Here is a 25559-nt window from a genome sequence, read left to right as displayed (position 1 = left end):
GCAGCATATTCTCTGATGGCTTTCCAAGTTTCTAAAAGGATGTAGAACCTGGCTCCTTGCCAGCTCCCTACTTTTGAAAACCTGTTCCATTTCTGCCTCTTTTGCAAAATACTTGCTGCAAGCCCTCCTAGTGGTGCAGGAGGTCAAGGAGAATTCCACCAGCAAGCGGACCTCGTTTTTAACTGAATCTGAAACCTGGAAAACAAAGAGACACAGGGCATTTCTGAACTAACTGAACCAAAATTGCCCCCTCTCTGGGGAGGATGGAGTTCCCAGTCCTACCAGTTTCCAACCTTCCCTTACAGGTGCGAGCCATTCAACCAGCTAACAGCAAATATTGACTGTTGCTAAGAAAGAAGGTGAATGAAACCTCTCGACCTGCCTAGTCCTTTACATATCAGTAAAATGAACAAACAGCTTACAACAATGGTGTCTCACTAACAAAAGATATCCTGAGAAACAGCCTGGTGCAATAATAAAATGCAGAAGTAAATGAAATTGAATTTAACCTCCTGACCCTTCTTTTACTCCAAGCTCCAATTTTAAATGAAATTGCTTCAAAATCAGTCAAGAGAATGAAAAAGCGAGAGTCAGAGCAGAAAGAGAATCTTTATGGCAAGGTAGTGGGGGCAAAGGTTAGTCTTCTTGATTGATTTTGAACAGACTGTGACACCCAAGCTTGCCATGTTATCAAATTTCTTACATATTTTAAAAACAATATAAAATGTCAATGGGGACAGCAGTAGCTTTCTGTACGTCTTCACAATAAAGCACAATTGGGTTTACAATTAAAAAATATGTGTTTTGTAAAGGGGGAGGGACACCCTGGTACCACAGAACTGAAAATTAAGCACATAATGAAATGCATGAGGAGGCACAGGTAAGGGAAAAAAAACTACAGAAACCCCTGGCAGGAAAGGGCCCAGAAGGATTTCCTCTGAAGAGGTCACACTGCCCATCCCTAATCTTTAAAGAAGTGGTTCTTAAATTATAGTCCTAGTCCCATCAGCATCACCTGGGAATTTGTAGTGACAATGCTGAATTTTGCCAGAAGCTTGTGATTTTTGATAACAACAGTTTAAGAAATTCCCCATCTTTTTTGTTCCAGGAAACAGCTCACTGCAAAGAAGTGAGTTAGATAAGATTCACAGATGGCCCCCTTGTTAATCTATTACAAAACCAGACACAGAGCCTCCAAATTCCTATTTTTGCCTCATAAATGATCAGCTGAACTGCTGAAAAATTGGAACAAAATACTTCTTAACCAAACTTGGGTTAAGTTTCTCTCATTTCCCCACATCCCTGAACTATTATGGACAGTCTGCAAGCCCTCCTGGAATAGGCTAGCCTCACCGTAAAACATTCTCCTCAGATACTATCCTATCAAGCCACCCTTTCATTCCAGTTCCCCACATCCAGTTCTTTTTAGCCTTGTTCAGTTTTCCCTATAAAATAAAAAACCTTTTATAGAAGATCTTATGGTCTGGGATTTATTTTGCTTTGTTTAATTTCATATTAGAAATGCAAATTCCTGGGCCCTACCCCAGACCTTCTGAATCAGAAACTCTGGGGGTGTGCCCAGGAATCTATTTCTTAAGGAACCCTCCTGGTACACTTTGAGAACCTCTGATTTGCAGCACTTCCTCTAAGCATCTGATAAGCACCACTGGGCACTTCACTCCCTTTCCCTTGTTCCTCATTTACTGGATCTTTTGTGCGAACTGTCCTTTATGAGGCTTATGGCAGCAGGTGGAAATATCTTAGTATTTCCACATATCACTTATCCTGGAAATCATTTCCCAATGACAAAAAGGGTCGCAGAGAACACCTCTCCCCTCCCAGCCAAGCAGGGAGCTGAGCAAGCCCAAACCCGCATGTACTTACATCTCCATCTACCGGCCTCTGGTCGTCACAGTCCCTGGTGGGGCTAATATCCTGACGCATGACCCAGATAGGCTCTTTGGGCTCGTCGGGGGTGTAAGGTGAACGGATGGTCCTGGTTTTCACCTCCTCGATGGCTTCCTTGATGTCCTTGATGGCCAGTGAGATGGCATCCCTCTTTTCCTTGCTGTACCGCTGCACCACCTCGCCGCCGCCAACAGAGCCCACCGCCCGCAGCCCTGCCGGCGCCTGCAGCGCGGGGCTGTCCGAGAGGCCACCGCCCGGGGTGGGGGCGCGCTCCAGGTCCTGCTCGGCCTCGGGCATGTCCTCGGCCGCCTTGTCGAGGCTCTGTGAGCTCATGCTCTGCTTGACCTCGGCCACGATCTGGTCGATGTCCTCCTCCTGCTCGTAGCTGTCCATGCGTGGGTAGGGAGCGAATTCAGCCTCCTTCTCGGGGCTGTCGGACTCGCCGTCGGAGCGCTCGTCGTAATGGTGCAGCCGCGCGCCCAGGGCCTCTTGGCGGTACGCAGCGGCCTCGTCGCGCTCCTGCTCGTACAGCCGCAGGCCTTCGCGCGCCTCCAGCTCCGGTGCGTCCCCGATTTCCTCATACACGTGCTCCTGGAGGCCCCCGTAGTCGGCGTAGGGCTCGGCGTAGGGCTCGTCCTCGCCGCGGTGGAAGAGCCGGTGCGTGTACACGTAGCCCGAGTAGGCGGCGTTCATGGCCTCCTCGTGCTCCAGCGAGTGGAAGTGCAGGTGGTTGGGCAGAGCGCGGCGGTGCGTGGCCTCAGCGTGCTCAGCCTCCGCCTGCTCTGCGTACTCCTCGGCCTCGGGCCGGTACTGCACGGCATACGCACTCTCATCCTCCGGGTCCTGCGCGCGCTCCGCGTCGTAGCCATCGCGGGCCGCGGCAATCACGTCGCCCTCGGCCGTGTCGGTGTGGTTGTGGAAGCCGCTCTCTGTGCTGGCCGAGCGTGCCAGGCACTCGCCGCGCTCCTCGTCCTCCTGCTGCTGCCCAAGCTGTGTGCGCGGGTCTTCGACAGCACGGGCACGCGGGTGGCGGCCCGCATAGTGCTGCTGCTCCTCCTCCACTTCCGGGCGCTCCAGGTCGGCCTCCACCGACTCGTTCACCTCCCCGCCTGCCGCCTCGTCGGTCACCTCCACCTCTGCGGACCCCTCCAAGTGGTTCATGGTGGGCGTCGGGGATGGCTAGGAGACAGGCTGGGTCAGCTCACTGCACTCTCATTTTGTTCCTCCGGCCTAGGAAAACAAGGGAAGGGAAGGGGCTGTTACATGGTTCAGATTGTAGTTATGAGCTAAGTACCAAGATAACCATTAAAACAGCTGCTATTGATCCTCCTGGATATGGATCAATTAAAAAAATAGTGCAAATTTAAGCTAAATCTGGCAGCCCATAGCTGATTCTCTTCATGGCAAATATACTTTGTAATTACATATCGCCTAGTTTAATTGCCTATTGGCTTTCTCCTTCCCCACCCCTCCCAACTGAGCCCTCCTGAGTGCCTTATTCTCCACCAGGCTTACTACGAATTCAGGTTCCATTTCTGAGCATATGAATAAAAAGAGCACTGCTAAATTGAGCCAACTGACACATTTTCCATCTGGTAAAGGATAAATCTCTCTACTTTACAGTAGCATCCTAGATTCTTTAGAAAGAATTCTTTAAATAAATTTCAAGGAAAAAGTAATCTTGAGATGTTTGGAAGCCATTGTTGTCAATACAAATAAGCAGCACTCTGAGGGGGGGCCATTGGCCATCAGTGGGTTCTAGTCCGGCTCCATTACCTTGGCTTAATTTTCTGGACCTCCATGAGACAGGACTCATTTCTTACATTCAGGACATTAACCATTAACAGGTTTTACACAGGAAAAAAAAAAAAGGCTCCATCATCAAATAAGTTTGGGCATGCTGACTTAGAGTTAACTTTTCATTGTGAATATTCAAGGAGGAGGATGATATAGGATGCAGGAATTCCTAAACTTGTTTGATCAGAATGTCAAATACACTTAAACACTTAACTAGCTGATTTCTAAAACTCCCTGCCCATGTACCCTGGATCTAAAATTCTATTAATTCCATGATTACCATTATTACAGGAGATGGATAACATGACTTTTTAAAAAAAATACGGGCAGGTCTCTTTACCTATTTCCAGAGAAACTAGTAGCTAAATAGATAGATTTGGTTTCAACCTCTCTCAATTCTTATCACAAAATGGCTCTATAGCATAATCTGTGTACAGTGTATGGAACAGACACAAAGAATGTGAAGAACCACAAAAATAGGTGGGGTATCTATGATTTCAAGATACCTGTGGTAAATGGGTTCAACATTGTGTGTAAACTTTTCTCATTGTATTCTTGTGCAGAACCCATCTTACAAACAAAGAAACAAAAAATGAAGGCCAAGTAAGCCCTTAAATGTGACAGCAGAAGCTCCGGGATGACCAGGGGCATCCAACTGAGTCTCTAGTAGGGATGCAATACATTCTACTCAAATCCCCACCACAACCAGAGTAGTTTCTTTCAAGCACTATGATAGTTTCAGAAGTAAAGGAGTTACCAAGTCCACCTTAAAATAGAAGTATCATCTTTCCCCCATTCTTTGATGGATACAACCCTGACTGACATTCATTGCAAGAAAATAATCATAGTTTACCAGAGAAGAACAATCCTTATTACTTCCATAATCAACAAAAGTACTTGCTCATACAAATTAAAGCCAGCCTCCTTTCAAAGAAAGTGGCTTCTTATTAACTCCTGAAAACAGTGACTGTGACTAAGTGTAAAATTGTGTTTCAAAAGCAAGCGTGAGAGGAGAGAGGAGCAAGATGGTGACAGAGGAATGGAATTTAGTCAGTCCCCTGGAACAACTAATAAACACCAAGGAACAACTAGTAAATAGTCTGGAATAACTGCTGGGGGACAACCATGACTGTCCACACTTCATAACTCACCTGGATTGGGAGGAATGCCTGAGATTGCAGCACAGAATCTGTTAGTAAAAACTGAGGACCTGAGCCGGGAGGCCCTTCCCCCCATGGCAGGCTTTGCTAGAGAGAACTCTTGGAGCTAAGTGAGCAAACATAGCTCAGCTGAGCTCCAACTGGGGTTTTAATTAACAAATGTAGACTGCTGAATTCCAGCTACAAACCCCCAACAAGCAGAGGCTTTTAGTGATGACTGACCTTAAAAAACCCAGAAGACTCATCTGTACTGGGAGGGGGAGCCCGGAAGACTGGGTGTTACCTCTGGCGGATGAGTGAAACTGGGGGGGCCGTGTACTGGCTCCAAAAGGGGGCTTTCTGTCCCTTTTTCTCTCTCTCAACCTCAGGGGCTCAGAAGAGAAAGCCACACCCATTTTTAGTTCACATAACTATGACCCAGACGGGTGGAGATAACAGACAGAGAGAGAATTCAAATGCAGGTGATAAATCTCTAGGGGGTTTATCTTTCCTAAGAGTAGGGAGGTGGGGCCTAGCTTTCCCTTCAGAACCAGACCCCAGAGCCTGGGGGATAACAGCCAAACAGAAACTGAAGCCAAAACACATCTCCTTACACCAGAAAGGAGTGACGGGCTGACAGGCACCACCTGCTGGGCAGGTTAGGAAAAGCACAGTGACTGGAAACCTCACAGGAAAGTCATTCCTCTAAGATACATGGTGAATATAACCCAATTCTGAGACCCAAACCTGTTCTGGTCTGGGAAAATCTGACTGGGTTAACCAAAGAAACCAGATGCCTAGACAACAGAAAAACTACAATCTATACTAGGAAAAACCAAAATATGGCCCAGTCAAACGAACAAACTTACACCTCAATCAAGATACAGTTGAGATATTGTTTCACTTTAATGAAACAATCTATTAAATATTTTCAAAGAGATATGCTAAACCAAATAAAAAACCAAATCAGGAGGCGGGGCAAGATGGAGAACTGGTGAGCTGTATGTTTTAGTTACTCCTCCAGGAAAGTAGGTAGAAAGCCAGGAACTGCATGGACTGGACACCACAGAGCAATCTGACTTTGGGCATACTTCATACAACACTCATGAAAATGTGGAACTGCTGAAATCAGCGAAATCTGTAAGTTTTTGCGGCCAGGGGAACAGCGCCCCTCCCTGCCAGGCTCAGTCCCGTGGGAGGAAGGGCTGTCAGCTCTGGGAAGGAGAAGGGAGAACTGCAGTGGCAGCCCTTATCGGAAACTCATTCTACTGATCCAAACTCCAACCATAGATAGACTGAGACCAGGCACCAGAGAATCTAAGAGCAGCCAGCCCAGCAGAGAGGAGACAGACATAGAAAAAAAACAGCATGAAAACCTCCAAAATAAAAGTGGAGGATTTTTGGAGTTCTGCTGAACATACAAAGGGGAAGGGCAGAGCTCAGGCCCTGAGGCTCATATGCAAATCCCGAAGAAAAGCTGATCTCTCTGCCCTGTGGACCTTTCCTTGATGGCCCTAATTGCTTTGTCTCTTAGCATTTCAATAACCCATTAGATGTGTGAGGAGGGCCCATTTTTTTTTTTTAATCCTTTTTTCTTTTTCTAAAACAATTACTCTAAGAAGCCCAATACAGAAAGCTTCAAAGACTTGCAATTTGGGCAGGTCAAGACAAGAGCAGAACGAAGAGAGCTCTGAGACAAAAGGCAATAATCCAGTGGCTGAGAAAATTCACTAAACACAACAACTTCCCAAGAAAAGGGGGGTATCCGCTCACAGCTATCATCCTGGTGGACAGGAAACACTCCTGCCCATCGCCAGCCCCATAGCCCAGAGCTGCCCCACACAACCCAGTGTGACGGAAGTGCTTCAAATAACAGGCAAACACCACAAAACTGGGTGTGGACATTAGCCTTCCCTGCAACCTCAGCTGATTGTCCCAGAGTTGGGAAGGTGGAGCAGTGTGAATTAACAAAGCCCCATTCAGCCATCATTTCAGCAGACTGGGAGCCTCCCTACACAGCCCAGCAGCCCAGAACTGCCCTGGGGGGACGGCACTCACCTGTGACATAGCACAGTCATCCCTCAACAGAGGACCAGGGGGTGCACAGCCTGGAAGAGGGGACCACTTGCAAGTCTCAGGAGCCATATGCCAATACCAAGGACTTGTGGGTCAGTGGCAGAGACAAACTGTGGCAGGACTGAACTGAAGGATTACACTATTGCAGCAGCTTTAAAACTCCAGGATCACCAGGGAGATTTGATTGTTAGAGCCACCCCCCTCCCTGACTGCCCAGAAACACGCCCCACCTACAGGGCGGGCAACACCAACTACACACGCAAGCTTGGTACACCAATTGGACCCCACAAGACTCACTCCCCCACTCACCACAAAGGCTGAGCAGGGGAGAACTAGCTTGTGGAGAACAGGTGGCTCGTGGACGCCACCTGCTGGTTAGTTAGAGAAAGTGTACTCCACGAAGCTGTAGATCTGATAAATTAGAGATAAGGACTTCAATTGGTCTACAAATGCTAAAAGAACCCTATCAAGTTCAGCAAATGCCAAGAGGCCAAAAACAACAGAAAATTATAAAGCATATGAAAAAACCAGACAATATAAACAACCCAAGCCCAAGCACCCAAATCAAAAGATCAGAAGAGACACAACAGCTAAAGCAGCTACTCAAAGAACTAAAGATGAACAATGAGACCATAGTACGGGATACAAAGGATATCAAGAAGACCCTAGAAGAGCATAAAGAAGACATTGCAAGACTAAATAAAAAAATGGATGATCTTATGGAAACTAAAGAAACTGTTGAACAAATTAAAAAGAATCTGGACACTCATAGTACAAGACTAGAGGAAGCTGAACAACGAATCAGTGACCTGGAAGATGACAGAATGGAAAATGAAAGCATAAAAGAAAGAATGGGGAAAAAAATTGAAAAAATCGAAACTGGACCTCAGGGATATGATAGATAATATGAAACGTCCAAATACAAGACTCATTGGTGTCCCAGAAGGGGAAGAAAATGGTAAAGGTCTAGGAAGAGTATTCAAAGAAATTGTTGGGGAAAATTTCCCCAATCTTCTAAACAACATAAATACACAAATCATAAATGCTCAGCGAACTCCAAATAGAATAAATCCAAATAAACCCACTCCGAGACATATACTGATCACACTGTCAAACACAGAAGAGAAGGAGCAAGTTCTGAAAGCAGCAAGAGAAAAGCAATTCACCACATACAAAGGAAACAGCATAAGACTAAGTAGTGACTACTCAGCAGCCACCATGGAGGCAAGAAGGCAGTGGCACGATATATTTAAAATTCTGAGTGAGAAAAATTTCCAGCCAAGAATACTTTATCCAGCAAAGCTCTCCTTCAAATTTGAGGGAGAGCTTAAATTTTTCACAGACAAACAAATGCTGAGAGAATTTGCTAACAAGAGACCTGCCCTACTGGAGATACTAAAGGGAGCCTACAGACAGAGAAACAAAGAAAGGACAGAGAGACTTGGAGAAAGGTTCAGTACTAAAGAGATTCTGTATGGGTACAATAAAGGATGTTAATAGAGAGAGGGGAAAAATATGACAAACATAAACCAAAGGATAAGATGGCTGATTCAAGAAATGCCTTCATGGTTATAACGTTGAATGTAAATAGATTAAACTCCTCAATTAAAAGATATAGATTCACAGAATGGATAAAAAAAACAAGAACCATCAATATGTTGCATACAAGAGACTCATCTTAGACACAGGGACACAAAGAAATTGAAAGTGAAAGGATGGAAAAAAATATTTCATGCAAGCTACAGCCAAAAGAAAGCAGGTGTAGCAATATTAATCTCAGATAAAATAGACTTTAAATGCAGGGATGTTTTGAGAGACAAAGAAGGCCACTACATACTAATAAAGGGGGTAATTCAACAAGAAGAAGTAACAATTGTAAATGTCTATGCACCCAATCAAGGTGCCACAAAATACATGAGAGAAACACTGGCAAAACTAAAGGAAGCAATAGATGTTTCCACAATAATTGTGGGAGACTTCAACACATCACTCTCTCCTATAGATAGATCAACCAGACAGAAGACCAATAAGGAAACTGAAAACCTAAACAACCTGATAAATGAATTAGATTTAACAGACATATACAGGACAGTACATCCCAAATCACCAGGATACACATACTTTTCTAGTGCTCACGGAACTTTCTCCAGAATACATCATATGCTGGGACATAAAACAAGCCTCAATAAATTTAAAAAGATTGAAATTATTCAAAGCACATTCTCTGACCACAATGGATTACAATTAGAAGTCAATAACCATCAGAGACTTAGAAAATTCACAAATACCTGGAGGTTAAACAACGCACTCCTAAACAATCAGTGGGTTAAAGAAGAAATAGCAAGAGAAATTACTAAATATATAGAGACGAATGAAAATGAGAACACAACATACCAAAACCTATGGGATGCAGCAAAAGCAGTGCTGAGGGGGAAATTTATAGCACTAAATGCATATATTAAAAAGGAAGAAAGAGCCAAAATCAAAGAACTAATGGATCAACTGAAGAAGCTAGAAAATGAACAGCAAACCAATCCTAAACCAAGTAGAGGAAAAGAAATAACAAGGATTAAAGCAGAAATAAATGACATAGAGAACAAAAAAACAACAGAGAGGATAAATATCACCAAAAGTTGGTTCTTTGAGAAGATCAACAAGATTGACAAGACCCTAGCTAGACTGACAAAATCAAAAAGAGAGAAGACCCATATAAACAAAATAATGAATGAAAAAGGTGACATAACTGCAGATCCTGAAGAAATTAAAAAAATTATAAGAGGATACTATGATCAACTGTATGGCAAAAAACTGGATAATGTAAAGGAAATGCACAGTTTCCTGGAAACATATGAACAACCTAGACTGACCAGAGAAGAAATAGAAGACCTCAACCAACCCATCAGAAGCAAAGAGATCCAATCAGTCATCAAAAATCTTCCCACAAATAAATGCCCAGGGCCAGATGGCTTCACAGGGGAATTCTACCAAACTTTCCAGAAAGAACTGACACCAATCTTACTCAAACTCTTTCAAAACACTGAAGAAAATGGAACACTACCTAACTCATTTTATGAAGCTAACATCAATCTCATACCAAAACCAGGCAAAGATGCTACAAAAAAGGAAAACTACCAGACAATCGCCCTAATGAATATAGATGCAAAAATCCTCAAGAAAATACTTGCAAATCGAATCCAAAGACACATTAAAAAAATCATACACCATGACCAAGTGGGGTTCATTCCAGGCATGCAAGGATGGTTCAATATAAGAAAATCAATGTATTACAACACATTAACAATTCGAAAGGGAAAAATCACATGATTATCTCAACAGATGCTGAAAAAGCATTTGACAAAATCCAACATCCATTTTTGATAAAAACAGTTCAAAAGGTAGGAATTGAAGGAAACTTCCTCAACATGATAAAGAGCATATATGAAAAACCCACAACCAGCATAGTACTCAATGGTGAGAGACTGAAAGCCTTCCCTCTAAGATCAGGAAGAAGACAAGGATGCCCACTGTCACCACTGTTATTCAACATTGTGCTGGAAGTGCTAGCCAGGGCAATCCGGCAAGACAAAGAAATAAAAGGCATCCAAATTGGAAAAGAAGAAGTAAAACTGTCATTGTTTGCAGATGATATGATCTTATATTTGGAAAACCCTGAGAAATCGACAATACAGCTACTAGAGTTAATAAACAAATTTAGCAAAGTAGTGGGATACAAGATTAATGCACATAAGTCAGTAATGTTTCTATATGCTAGAAATGAACAAACTGAAGAGACACTCAAGAAAAAGATACCATTTTCAATAGCAACTAAAAAAATCAAGTACCTAGGAATAAACTTAACCAAAGATGTAAAGGACCTATACAAAGAAAACTGCATAACTCTACTAAAAGAAATAGAAGGGGATCTTAAAAGATGGAAAAATATTCCATGTTCATGGATAGGAAGGCTAAATGTCATTAAGATGTCAATTCTACCCAAACTCATCTACAGATTCAATGCAATCCCAATCAAAATTCCAACAACCTACTTTGCAGACTTGGAAAAGCTAGTTATCAAATTTATTTGGAAAGGGAAGATGCCTCAAATTGCTAAAGACACTCTAAAAAAGAAAAACCAAGTGGGAGGACTTACACTCCCTGACTTTGAAGCTTATTATAAAGCCACAGTTGTCAAAACAGCATGGTACTGGCACAAAGACAGACATATAGATCAATGGAATCGAATTGAGAATTCAGAGATAGACCCTCAGATCTATGGCCGACTGATCTTTGATAAGGCCCCCAAAGTCACTGAACTGAGTCATAATGGTCTATTCAACAAATGGGGCTGGGAGAGTTGGATATCCATATCCAAAAGAATGAAAGAGGACTCCTACCTCACCCCCTACACAAAAATTAACTCAAAATGGACGAAAGATCTCAATATAAAAGAAAGTACCATAAAACTCCTAGAAGATAATGTAGGAAAACATCTTCAAGACCTTGTATTAGGCGGGCACTTCCTAGACTTTACACCCAAAGCACAAGCAACAAAAGAAAAAATAGATAAATGTGAACTCCTCAAGCTTAGAAGTTTCTGCACCTCAAAGGAATTTCTCAAAAAGGTAAAGAGGCAGCCAACTCAATGGGAAAAAATTTTTGGAAACCATGGTTCTGACAAAAGACTGATATCTTGCATATATAAAGAAATCCTACAACTCAATGACAATAGCACAGACAGCCCAATTATAAAATGGGCAAAAGATATGAAAAGACAGTTCTCTGAAGAGGAAATACAAATGGCCAAGAAACACATGAAAAAATGTTCAGCTTCACTAGCTATTAGAGAGATGCAAATTAAGACCACAATGAGATACCATCTAACACCGATTAGAATGGCTGCCATTAAACAAACAGGAAACTACAAATGCTGGAGGGGATGTGGAGAAATTGGAACTCTTATTCATTGTTGGTGGGACTGTATAATGGTTCAGCCACTCTGGAAGTCAGTCTGGCAGTTACTTAGAAAACTAGATATAGAGTTACCGTTCGATTCAGCGATTGCACTTCTCGGTATATACCCGGAAGATCGGAAAGCAGTGACACGAACAGATATCTGCACGCCAATGTTCATAGCAGCATTATTCACAATTGCCAAGAGATGGAAACAACCCAAATGTCCTTCAACAGATGAGTGGATAAATAAAATGTGGTATATACACACGATGGAATACTACACAGCAGTAAGAAGGAATGATCTTGTGAAACATATGGCCACATGGATGAACCTTGAAGACACAATGCTGAGTAAAGTAAGCCAGGCACAAAAAGAGAAATACTGTATGCTACCACTAATGTGAACTTTGAAAAATGTAAAACAAATGGTTTATAATGTAGAATGTAGGGGAACTAGCAATAGAGAGCAATTAAGGAAGGGGGAACAATAATCCAAGAAGAACAGATAAGCTATTTAACGTTCTGGGGATGCCCAGGAATGACTATGGTCTGTTAATTTCTGATGGATATAGTAGGAACAAGTTCACAGAAATGTTGCTATATTAGGTAACTTTCTTGGGGTAAAGTAGGAACAGGTTGGAAGTAAAGCAGTTATCTTAGGTTAGTTGTCTTTTTCTTACTCCCTTGTTATGGTCTCTTTGAAATGTTCTTTTATTGTATGTTTTTTTTTTTAATTTTTTTTTCATACAGTTGATTTAAAAAAGAAAGGAAAGTTAAAAAAAAAAAAAGAAAAACAAGGAAAAAAATATGTAGTGCCCCCTTGAGGAGCCTGTGGAGAATGCAGGGGTATTGGCCTACCCCACCTCGATGGCTGCTAACATGACCACAGACATAGGGGACTGGTGGTTTGATGGGTTGTGCCCTCTACCATAGGTTTTACCCTTGGGAAGACGGCTGGTGCAAAGGAGAGGCTAGGCCTCCCTACAATAGTGCCTAAGAGCCTCCTCCCGAATGCCTCTTTGTTGCTCAGATGCGGCCTTCTCTCTCTAGCTAAGCCAACTTGAAAGGTGAAATCACTGCCCTTCCCCCTACGTGGGATCAGACACCCAGGGGAGTGAATCTCCCTGGGAACGTGGAATATGACTCCTGGGGAGGAATGTATACCTGGCATCGTGGGATGGAGAACATCTTCTTGACCAAAAGGGGGATGTGAAAGGAAATGAAATAAGCTTCAGTGGCAGAGAGATTCCAAAAGGAGCTGAGAGGTCACTCTGGTGGGCACTCTTACGCACACTTTAGACAACCCTTTTTAAGTTCTAAAGAATTGGGGTAGCTGGTGGTGGATACCTGAAACTATCAAACTACAACCCACAACCCATGAATCTCGAAGACAATTGTATAAAAATGTAGCTTATGAGGGGTCACAATGGGATTGTGAACGCCATAAGGTCCACACTCCACTTTGTCTAGTTTATGGATGGATGAGTAGAAAAATAGGGGAAGGAAACAAACAAACAGACAAAGGTACCTAGTGTTCTTTTTTACTTCAATTGCTCGTTTTCACTTTAATTATTATTCTTGTTATTTTTGTGTGTGTGCTAATGAAGGTGTCAGGGATTGATTCAGTTGATGAATGTACAACTATGTAATGGTACTGTGAACAATCGAATGTACGATTTGTTTTGTATGACTGCGTGGTATGTGAATATATCTCAATAAAATGAAGATAAAAAAATAAAATTAAAAACAAAACAAAACAAAAAAAAAACACAGAACCCCATGGGGAGAGGTGCTTTGGGTGGGAAATGAAGGAACTATTTTCATGAAGAAAGAAAATTTGGGAGAGAGTCATTTTCTATATTTTTGGGCTGAAAATGGCACACTGCATTCCAGTCAGGAGTTGTGACTGTAATGCGGTGCCATTTCTGAGCCTTAAACTGCAAATTTGGGATTTACTGGAATACACAGCTTTTGACAGTGATAGTGTGTCCATTCAAGCGACCTCTCATCCAGACTTGGTGAAAGGATTGGTTTTGGACACAGACAAGACACCTCTGGGGACTCTTGAAAAAATACTTATGATGAAAGGGAATTTTGCAACAGACCATAGTCTCACAAGTGCAAAGGAGAACAACAAACTTCCACAACTGAGTAATTGCATTAATAGAAACTCATTTTTGTACACAGGATGATGAGACCAGAGGAAACTTGGATCAAATTTACAAAAGGACCACATGGATGCAGTTTCTAATCCACACACTGCCATTGTGTTATTTTTATGGGAAAAATTTTCCCACCATTGTCTATATCTGCCCTGTGCAAAATGGTAACCATTTGTCACATGTGTCTGTTAAGTTCTTGAATTGTGGCTAGTTTGAATTGAGATGTGCTGTAAGTGTAAAAGACACAGAATTCTGAGATTTACTATAAAAAAGAATATAAATTATCTCAATAATTTTATATTGCTTACATGTCAAAATGATAATATTTTGGTTATATTGGGCAAAATAAAACATTACTAAGATTAAAAAAAAAAACAAACCAAATCAATGAGTTCAGGGAATATACAACAAAAGAGATAAAGGGTATAAAGAAAACACTGGGTGAAAATAAGGTAGAAATCGAAAGTTTGAAAAAACAACTGGCAGAATCTATGGAAATGAAAGGTACAACACAAGAGACGAAAAACAGAATGGAGACATACAACAGCAGATCTCAAGAGGCAGAAGAAAACACTCAGGAACTGGTGAACAAGACACCTGAAATCCTACACACAAGGGAACAGACAGGGAAAAGAATGGAAAAATATGAGCAATGTCTCAGGGAATTGAATGACAACATGAAATGCATGAATATACGTTTCATGGGTATCCCAGAAGGAGAAGAGAAGGGAAACAGAGCAGAAGCAATAATTGAGGAAATAATCAATGAAAATTTCCCATCTCTTATGAAAGACATAAAATTAGGGATTCAAGAAGCACAGCATACCCCAAACAATAGATCTGAATAGACCTATGCCAAGACACTTAACAGTCAGGTTATCAAATGTCAAAGACTGAGAGAGAATCCTGAAAGCAGCAAGAGAAAAGTGATCCATCACATATATAGGAAGTTTGACAAGACTATGTGCAGATTTCTCAGTACAAACCATGGAAGCAAGAAGGAAGTGGTGTGATATATTTAAGATACTGAAAGAGAATAACCACCAACCAAGAAACCTATATCTGGCAAAACTGTCCTTCAAATATGAAGGAGAGCTTAAAATATTCTCTGACAGAGACAATGAGCAAGTTTGTGAACAAGATACCTGCTCTACAGGAAATACTAAAGGGAGTACTACAGACAGATAGGATGAGACAGGAGTGAGAGGTTTGGAATACAGTTTTGGGTGATGGTAGCACAGCAGTGTAAGTACACTGAACAAAGATGACTGTGAGTATGGCTGAAAGAGGAAGTTGGGCGCATGTGGGACTGTATAACTCAATGAAACCTAGAGTGCTCATCAGTTGTGATAAAATGTACAAATATGCTTTTATATGAAGGAGAACAAATGAATGTCAACCTTGCAAGGTGTTAAAAATAGGGTGATACTGGGGGAAAAATACAATCAATGCAAACCAGAGACTATAGTTAACAGAAACATTGTATTATGCTTCCTTTAATGTAACAAAGGCTATATACCAAAGCTAAATGCCTTTAAGAGGGGGACATAAGGGAGGGGTATGAAACTCTTGGCACTGGTGATGTTGTCTGACTCTTTTATTCTACTTTAATTTAATTCTATCTTTCCTTTTGTTGCTTTTTAGCTGTCATGTTTTTCTTTCTTTCTTTTTCTTTTGTCTCTCTACCTTCTTTGACTCTCCCTTCTTCTTTGTGGAAGAAATAGAGATGTCCTTATATAGATAGTGGTGATGGTGGTGAATACATAAATTTGTAAGTATACAGGGAACCACTGATTGTTTATTTAGGATGGAAAATATGGTGGGTGAACAAAACTGTCTTAAAAAAATGGGTTGATGAAGAAATCCTGAGGGCACTGTATTGAGTGAAATAAGACACATAAGGACAAATATTGCACGGTCTCACTGATATGAACTAATTATAATATGTAAACACATAGACATGAAATATAAGTTAACAGGATATAGAACAAGGCTAAAGAATTGGGAGCAATTGCTTACTGGAATGCAGAATGTTCAACTAGGTTGAACCTAAGTGTTTGGAAGTGGACAGAGGTGACAGTAGCATGTTATGGTGAGAATAACTAACAGTGCTGAATGGTGTGTGAGTGTGGTGAAAAGGGGAAGCTCAGAGTTACATATGTCACCAGAAGGAAAGTTGGAGGTTAAAAGATGGGAATGCAGAAAACAATGAATCTTGTGGTAGACCGTATCCATGGTTAATTGTACCAATATTAGATATCTCTTTCGTGAACTAGAACAAATGAATGACACTATAACTAGAAGCTAACAATAGAGGGGTATATAGAGAAAAATATACCTATTGCAAACTATGTACCACAGTTAACAGTATATTAACATTCTTTCATCAACAGTGACAAATGTACTATACCAATACTATGAGTCAATAATGGAGGGGGCTGGTTAGGGGTATGGGAGGAACTGAATTTTCTTTTTTGTCTTTATTTCTTTTCTATAGTAACAAAAATGTTCTAAAAATTGGAAAACAAATGAACTGTAGTGATGGATGCACATCTGTATGATGGTACCATGGGCAATTCATTGTGCACTTTGGATCTTTGGATAATGGTATGGTATGTGAACAATCTCAAAAAAATTAAAATAAAGAAATAAAACATTAAAAAAAAGAGGCAAGTGTGAGTGCCCACTGAGGCCCTGATGAATGGCTAATGCTCTGAACAGAAGAGGCAGAAGGGTTGGTGCTGACGGCCACCTGGTTAAGTGGCCTCCAATGGCACACGGAAAGTACACAACATATTCAATGCAGAACACTGCACAGACAAGAACCACCTACCTAAAATGATTACACATATCCACAACTTCCCTTTTCAGAAGACCTCAGGAATGAACAACAGATTTTAAAAAATTACATGAATGGTACACTGGTTTCTTAATGTACAAAGCTAAATCTGATGCACACAAAGCAAGCATTCACCAAGAGGAATACCAAACACTTCCCTGGGTACTTGCACCCTGAGGATTCTCTGGTGTGTTCAACGTTAGGAACAGAGTCACAATAGCTCTATCAAGCACTGGGATGGCCAACAATTCATCAAAGCCACATGCAGAAACAGACTGAATACTGCCTTCAGTGAACATGGCTCTTCTTAAAGAAGAAAATCCATTGAAAATAAAGACAAAATCTATTGATGTATGTATTAAAAAGAAACTTTAGTTTATTTTGTGTTAAGACAAATGATGCACTCTCAAAAGGCACTTACCAATTGATACAAAGGAAATAGAATTTCCATGTATATACATACACTAAATGATGGTAGATTAAAAGAAACCAGTTCTTTGGGGGGAAAATACTATTAAAATAATGTGGTTTTGGTATAGTGGAGCTTTCTATTCACTAAATGCATTCTCCTCATATCCCCATTTCCAATCCCCAGGAGAGCATTTATGCGCAGAGTAGTATTTCATTCAACATCATGTCAAGAATATAGTTTGGGTTGTGGTGTTGGGAAGATATTAATTAATCAATAACAGACATTGATTGGAAGGACTTCCCAAGGACAAAGGCAGTTAGCAACTTTTAAGGAAAGAGCTGTAGTTGGTAGTCAGGTCCGTCAGTATGTAGCACAAGAGAGGCCTGTTGTCTATACTCTGGCAACTTTGGGGGTTATATTTATAAAAAAATACTGAAGCTGCTTTTAAAGAATCCCAGGTTATTGTGAGAAAATGCATCGATACAACTTTTTTGAAAAGCATTTTGGCAAGATGAATTAGTCTTCAAAAGGTACATCCCTTTGCCCCAGTGATTCTACTTATAGACATCTAAAAGGCAAAACTCAGATGTGGACAAAGATATTTCCCTCAGTATTTGTTTGAAAAGCAAAATTAAGCATTAACATTTATGAAGCACTAATAAGTATGACGCTAGATATGTAAGCACGATACTGCAATCCAGGATGATGTGGGGGTCTTCTTGCTGGGCAGCTGCACCCCAGACTTCCCACAGCACTCAGACTCCTCCTGCCACTGTGAACTCATCATACCTCCACACCCTCCCTGCCCACCTGGCTCCCAAACCTGCGCCTCCTCCTGTATTTCCTGTGTGGGCAAATGGCACCACCAGCTACCAATTGCCCAAGGTCAAACCTGAGAGTCACCAGTGATTGGTCTCTTTACCCCTTCCCCAAGCTGAAGACCGAATCCATTGGCTTAAATAACGTCAAGCTCACCCTCTCTGCCACTGCCTTGTCTAGGTCCGTCTTGCCTAGATAATTCCTTCCCTGACTCTAATTTCTGTCTCCTCCAAGGCACCCTCACCATTGCCAGCATGATTTTCTTTCTAAGATACAAATCTGAATTCCATAACCCTACTGGCTCAAATTCTTCTGTGAGTCCCCTCTGCCACCTAGTACACATACTTAGCTAACTATATACCAGGCACAAGCAAGCATTTCTCAAATAATAACTCATTTAATCCTCACACTAGGCTATGAAGAGGATACTGCTATTATGAGCCCTTTTACAAAAGAGGAAATAGAGGCACAGAGAGGTTAGGAAATTGCCCAGGCCACACACCTGGTATTTGTTTCTTGCTTTCTAGCTCTAGGGCCTACGGTCTTGAGTCTTATTCATGGCAAACAAAGCCCTTGGCCACTTCACTCCTCCAGCCTCATCTCCACACTGCACCTGCACATGGTGTTCTAACATCCTGAAGTCCTGTCACTGTCCCTAACCGCCTTCCCTCTTCTCAGAATATTTTTTACCTACGACTTTTCTTGGGTGACTCTCGTCTTCTCCAGAGCAAGTTCATACTTAACAAGGGTCCATGACATGCAGTCTCCAGGTAGACATCTAGCACTGGGATGGAGCAGTGATGGGGCCAGACAAGGCTCCTGCTCACAAAGCTCTCATCCTAGTGTGGCTGTATGTCGGGGTGGGGGTGGGGGGCGCAGAGGGAAAGGAGAGGGGAACGGACAATAATTATGAAAAGAAATAAGCAAAGGAGATAATTTCAGAGACTGAAAAGTTTTACAAAAAAAATCAAACAGGGTGTGGAATATTAAGTGGAGGAGAGGAGAGAGTGTTACATAGACAGTGGTCAGAGTTGGTGATACTTGAGCTGAGGACAGAATGATAAAGAGGGAGCCATGTAAAGATCTGAGTGCTGTGGCCTTGAGGTAAGGGAAGACTTGCTGTGTTCATGGACAGAAACGATGTCTGTGGGCAGGAGTGGTGGAAATAAGGGACAGTGTGGTGGGAGATGAGGATGAGGAGATGGGAGGGGGCCTAGGATGTCTTGGTAAAGAATTCAGCTTTCACTTCAAGTGCAGGGGGCTGCTACAGGAGGGATTTAAGCAGCGGACCAGCAAGGCCTGGCTCATTATCCCCCACGTTGACCCTGCTATACTTTGTCTATCACTGACGATAGGACCTATCATTTTGAGTAACAATTCCTTGTTTAGGTGAAGTACTGGAAAGAAGAGATCTTGTCATTTATTTTTGATTCGCCAGTGCCAAGGACAGAGGGTACAACAGTAAGTACTCAAGGAAATTTTAGTGATTAAAAAAGAAAGTAATCTTTATTTTTTCCCCCAATATGTGCGGCCGTCTAGATATTGGCATGATCAGCTTTGGAGAAGAACTCATTTCTTCTATCCATCTTGAATCTTTACTGTCCTCATCCACCTATGCCAACTCCTCCTTCTTCTGATGTGTTAAGTGCCCAAAGAAGTCTAGTGATTCCACATTTGCCTACAATTATTTGAGTTTGTTGACCCAACTGGCATTTATTGAACACATGCAGACACTGTGCCAGGCATAGAGGATGCAAATATTTCTAAGCCTTGGTCCCAGCCACTAAGGGTAAAAAGCGTTGGTAATTATAGTACCTGGTAATAACTGCAAAATAGAAATAGGTTCGAAGTACAAAATGAGCTGTGAGTTAAAACAGCAGCACCAACCACATCATCTTTGCGAATCACCTAAGTGTGGTTTAGGGGTTCTGGATTTCATGAACTCTTAAGCATCCCAGGAACTAAGGCCTGAGGGAGGAGTGCCCTCAGCCAGTCAGTGTTCTGTGTTCTGGCCCGATTTACCCCCCGAGGCTGGGGTGACGGGCAGGGAGGGAGGAGGAACAAGTGGTTGAAGAAAATCCCCCACTGACTGCAAAAAGGCTGCATGCCCTGGAAGGCACAGGCAGGACAGTCCCCTCCTGATGGGCACACACGACATGGGGTCGTGGCGGCAGCATCTCGGCTGCAGGAGTGAGGGTCTCCAGGCTGCCAGCAGCGAAGCCCGGGGGCTTTATGGCCCCGGTCCTGGAATGCTCCACAGTCCAGCTGGAAAAGCCGAGTAAAGGCAGGGAAGACCACTGCATTGCACCCTTTAGAAATACAACATTTCATCATTCAGCAGATGGATCAATATATCTTATAATTGGTTTGGAATTAATAAAAGGGGAGGCTGTAAATTACCTTAGTTGATCTTTCCTTAAGTAGTCGTTGATAAGAATTTCCAATAAACTGTCCTTTTAACTCATTCAGAAGCAGTTTTAGAAGAAAGAAGTTCTGATTGAAAATAAAATGTAATCCAAAAAAGAGCAAAAGGAATCATAGAACAGATAAACTGTGTTCTATTCATCCAATGGAATCCTAACTATGCTGTCATAAGATGAACGAGCTACATCTATACTCAACAAGATGGGTGAATCTCATGAGCATGATGTTGAGTGAAAGAAGCTGGACACAAATGAGTACATGCCCCATGATTCCATTTATGTAAACTTCAAAAACAGTCAAAACATGTCTATGATTTTAAAGGTATAGACGGTTATCTTGGGGATAGGTGAAACAAAGAGGAAATGCAGACAGGGCTTCTGAGAACTGGCAATCCTCTGTGTCTTGATCCAGGTGCTACTTAAATGGATGTGTTCACTTTACAAAAATTCATGGATTCATGCACTGCTGTGTGTATGTTTTACTCCAATAAAAACGTTTTAAAAACTATGCCAGGTTGGGCATATTTTATATTGTTTCATCCCTCTAAGAGAGAGCTGTTGGCAGGTCTGCAGAATTCTAAGTGCAGTATCCTTGAGAACGAGTTTCTACATTTTCCTCACGTGTGTACTTCTATGTTTGTTTTTGTGGGTTGGTCTTTATCCTCCCTACCTCGTTAGGATCACAGATCTTTTATTTTTGTTGGATTTTCCCCAAAGTGCTTAGTTTAGTGTAGTCACGAAATGTCAGACCCCCTGGTACATTTCTAAACTGCAGGATCGGAAATGCATTTCCTGTATTCTGAATGTCACTGAGAACAATGATAAATTTTACTTTTGTTTTTCTTGATTTTCAAAATTCCCTGAGTACCTAATATATGCAAAGCTTCTGCTATGTGGTGCATCATTTGGGTGTAGCAAGAAAGCAAGACCAGAAGACAACTCAATGCTAACTCCACCCCTTGCACCCAGTGAACTTGGGCAAGTCACTTATCCTCCCAGTCCCTCAGTTTCCTCATTAGTAGGAAAAAAAAAAAGCAAGAAAGGAATCATACTGGGGTGCTAACACAGGAGGGTATGGAGGATCATGGGTGGGGGCGATCGTCATGCAGGTGTAGCGAGAAACACACGAGTTTAGAGGAGTGGGGAAGCAGAAGGAGAGGCAAACAAGAAAGAAAAGAAGGAAAAAAAAGACTGTACTAACCATCCTCCCCCCTGAAAAACTGGAATGAATGTGATTCCATTTATACACAAGGTTTTTTATGCTTTTGTGTATCTTAAAATACCATTACTGCATGTGGACTTACTGAGTGTTGCTTGTCTTCCCCTGGTGGAGAGGGAAGTAAAGTCTATTTCTTGAGACTTCACACTGTGCTCACGCACCTGCACACACACACTGCTCCCATCAACATAACACCCTCCACCAAGCCACTGGAAGGGCGGCCTCTGACCCTGAGACCATGGCAATACACTAATTTCCACAGCAACAAGCAGTTGTTTGCCGCATAGGATTGTGCCCTGGATGCAGAATTCACACACACAAAACCTGTATAGGTTGGGAGATTAATGGTTCTTTAAAAGAAAAAACAAACAAAAGGCAAACCCTCTATAAAATGAAAGGGGCAGTGGACTAAGATTACCTGGCCATATTTGCTACCTTATAAAAATGTCTTCCTTCCATGAGTTAGCTCAATTGTGAAACAGCCACTAGGGAATCCAAAGGACATTAAGAACCCCACTCAGATCATCAGCTCTTTTAAACATGATGCATCTATTTAAAAAAGAAACATATAGGAGGCAAATTTTAAAAAGTGTAGAGTTCATTAAACTTAATCTACTTTGATTCACTTGGAAATTAAATTTAGTGATACTGGGAACCAAGATGGGTTTATGAAACACAGTTTTTCCTTCCTAAAGTCATTTCTGTTTTAGATAGGTTCATACTGTCAGAAAACCCCTCCCAATACAGAACATCCTACCTCAGTAGATTACTTTTTAAGTTTCTCCTGATATCTTTGTGCCTGAAACTGCAAAGCATGGCTTGGCAGATGGTATTGGTGATGATTTCAAAATGAGTTGAATACTGGAACCTAAGGAGTGTTGCTGAACAGCTAGATGTCAACTCACAGGGAGCTCTGTCTGGCTGGGCATCAGGGCTGTGTCCTTGACCCTATCTAGTCTAGATGAAGAATGTGGACCCAACGACTTCAGTTTCCCCTCCAGATCCACTGTGCATCTCTCTCTGCCTGCTCTGTGCTGGCCTCTCTGGACTGCATCAAGAGCTCTCTGCCCTCTGGTTTCTGTTTGGGTTGGGCGATGGGGAGCTCTGGTGTGATGTCAGAGAGAGGGAGGACAGTTTGGGGTATTTGTTCTTCTACATCTCTGCCTTCAAGGTCACCCCTGCTGCCCATGTCCCTCATCCATAGGTAACAGCCCCCTTAGGCAGCCTCTCCCCACAGTACTTCACAAGACGGCTCCCTCCCCTTCCCTTCAGGCCTATGTGTGGTAAGGGTGGCAGGATCCCACACAGCCCACACTTTCATAAATACCCCTTCTATTAAACTCTCTGAATATTACCTAATTTATGTACACCATCTGCTTCCTGCGGGGACCCTAACTGATGCCAAAGGTGGGCTACTCATATTGGTAGATGAGAAAAATTAGTTAAAGAAAAATGTAAAACAATATATAGTACAGCTATGGAGAAAATCATGAACATGGCACCCTAATGGGAAATACTGCTCCAGGCTCTGCTATGCCTCCCAGCTCCACTGTGCCGCTGCTCTACAGACTACGTGACATTCATAGAAAAGCCCACACAGGGAGCCCAACAGGCAGAAGAGCCTGCCCGCCTGGTCTCAGCTTCAACATCTCTCTTCTTCCTAAGGCGGAGTCCACCAGACGTTCTCCCACTGTCCGATCTCATCAACTGCAGGCTCAGTCTGTCCCCAGTCTCTCGCCTATCCCAACTCTAGACCCAGCTTTCACTCTCCCTCAAGGATTTGGATCTGGTCCTTGATGTTCCACCCTGTGATCTCAGTTTCTCCCTTGGGGACAGACTACCCCATGTGGGTAGCTGCCTCATCACCACACACACCCTGCTCCTTGGATACCCCATTTTCGAGATCAGTAATGCCAATGGCTTGTCTGGTTGGCTACTCATTGTCCACTGACATATCCCTTGGGGATTGCATACTGCTTGCTGGACTACACTGTCACCCACACATGCAGCATTTGCCTTCCAACACCTGCCCAACACAGGTGTGTGGGGCCTGGTCCTTCTCAACAAAACTTGGCAGATTCTATACTTAACCTGTTTCAAAAAGACTGCTATTGCTCAGAACACTTTGGCCACTCCTTTATTGGCATTGCTTTCAAAGATTTATCATCCACCTAATATCTAAGAGTTGATCATGAACGCTGTTTGATATTCTCCAAATATCAAATCCCTAAAGGATCATCTTATCATCTACTATGCTTAATAAGATAGTGTAATGGTTAAGGGGATGGATTTGGCAGACAGACTACGTGAATTTGAATCCTGGTTTTATCATTTACTAGCTTTTTAGCTTTGGACAACTGCCTTAAAGAAAATGCCCCAATTTCATCATCTCCAAATGGGGATAACAACAGTACCTACCACAAAGGGTTATTGTAAGTGTGATGCAAGTTACTATATGTAAAGTGCTTAGAACAGTGTCTGATGTATTGTAAGTGCTATTTAACATTCATTAGTGCATTTTCTGAAACACTATAATTAGTATTCAACAGATCAACACACAATTTTTAAAAAGCAAAAAAATTAATTAAAATAAATAAATGTTAACATAAATGACTTGAACACATGGTACAAGGTGAAAGAGCAGAAAACAAGCATTTAAACTACTTTTGATCCTTTTTAAAATAAGTCTGAGCATAAATAAATCCCATCAACTAATAATTGCAAAACCTACTACATTAGGTCAATACATGTGGTGCTTTATATGCTGCGTTTCTAACCTTCACAGCGGCCCCAGTGGGAATTATGACTCCATTACGTCATTGATTATGAAGCAGAGACTCAGACAGTTTAAGTAACTAATCCAAGGTCACACAGAGCTAGAAGGGTTGGAGGCAGATCTGTCTGGCTCTCACTCTTCATGTTCTTCCTATTACATTACACTGAGCCCATAAAGTGATGCAATTGATTTTTTTAAACAAACTTCTAAATTGATGTAATCCTTTTAGAACAGTCACCTTGGCAGACTGCACACTTCCATCTTCTAAGGGCACTGCTTTTCTTCAAAATGCTTTGGCCATTCCTCTATTAGAGTTGCTTTCAAAATTAATTTATGAGTTTTGAACTTATTAGCAAACACTTTTTAATATTTCACAGTCACATTTATATTCATTTTTGACCTCAAAGGGTATAATCGGGATTTAACATTCACCCTATTAACAAGATTTGGCTATGAATGGAGTCTGATGTTATCCAAATATCAAATCTGTCCCCAAAGGATGAAGATGTGTGACAGCCAAGATTATTTAAAAGACTCTGGTTAAAGCTCTGAAGTCAATTCCAAAAGAGGGCTTTAAACATTGGTTTGATGTGAGACCAAAGGAAGAGATGTTTAGTTGGTGCAAGATCTGTATTTCCTAAACACTTTAACTCATACAGTTTCTTCAAATACCATAATTACATGGAAGTTTTAAGAGAAAATGAGAGCTGGTAGGTTTGCATAGGTTAGTGTGAAATAGCGACACATCCCAAAGTAATATGGGCAGGGAATAAAAATATGTATACAAGGCCCCCCTGAGGAGCTGGGGGAAAATGTAGAGGTGTTGGGCTTCCTCACCTGGATTGTTGCTGATGTTCTCACAAACATTGAGGACTGGCAGTTTGATGTGCCAAGCCCTCTATCATGGGACCTGCCCTTATGAAGCTCATTACTACAAAGGAGATATTAAAGCTGCTTATAATTCTGCCTAAGAGTCTCCCCCTGAGTGCCTCTTTGTTGCTCAGATGTGGCCTCTCTCTCTAGCTAAGCCAACTGG

At 41.9% G+C, this 25559-nt stretch overlaps 1 protein-coding gene across 4 annotated transcripts in view; it reads right to left on the bottom strand.

Moving 5' to 3' along the window:
* The window catches only part of APBA1 (amyloid beta precursor protein binding family A member 1), a 242624-nt gene that overhangs the window by 86794 nt on the left and 130271 nt on the right, over positions 1-25559 (bottom strand). For all 4 annotated transcript variants that reach the window (XM_037797984.1, XM_037797987.1, XM_037797986.1 and 1 more), the window contains exon 2: positions 1885-3138. In XM_037797984.1, the coding sequence (XP_037653912.1) occupies positions 1885-3069 (1185 nt within the window). In that variant the 5' untranslated portion in view covers positions 3070-3138. The remainder of the gene's footprint in view (positions 1-1884; positions 3139-25559) is intronic.

The sequence above is a fragment of the Choloepus didactylus genome, chromosome 10 (assembly GCF_015220235.1).
Source record: "Choloepus didactylus isolate mChoDid1 chromosome 10, mChoDid1.pri, whole genome shotgun sequence".
Taxonomy (NCBI): domain Eukaryota; kingdom Metazoa; phylum Chordata; class Mammalia; order Pilosa; family Megalonychidae; genus Choloepus; species Choloepus didactylus.
The sequence above is the reverse complement of the archived record's forward strand: the minus strand, read 5'-3'. Positions and strand labels throughout refer to the sequence as shown.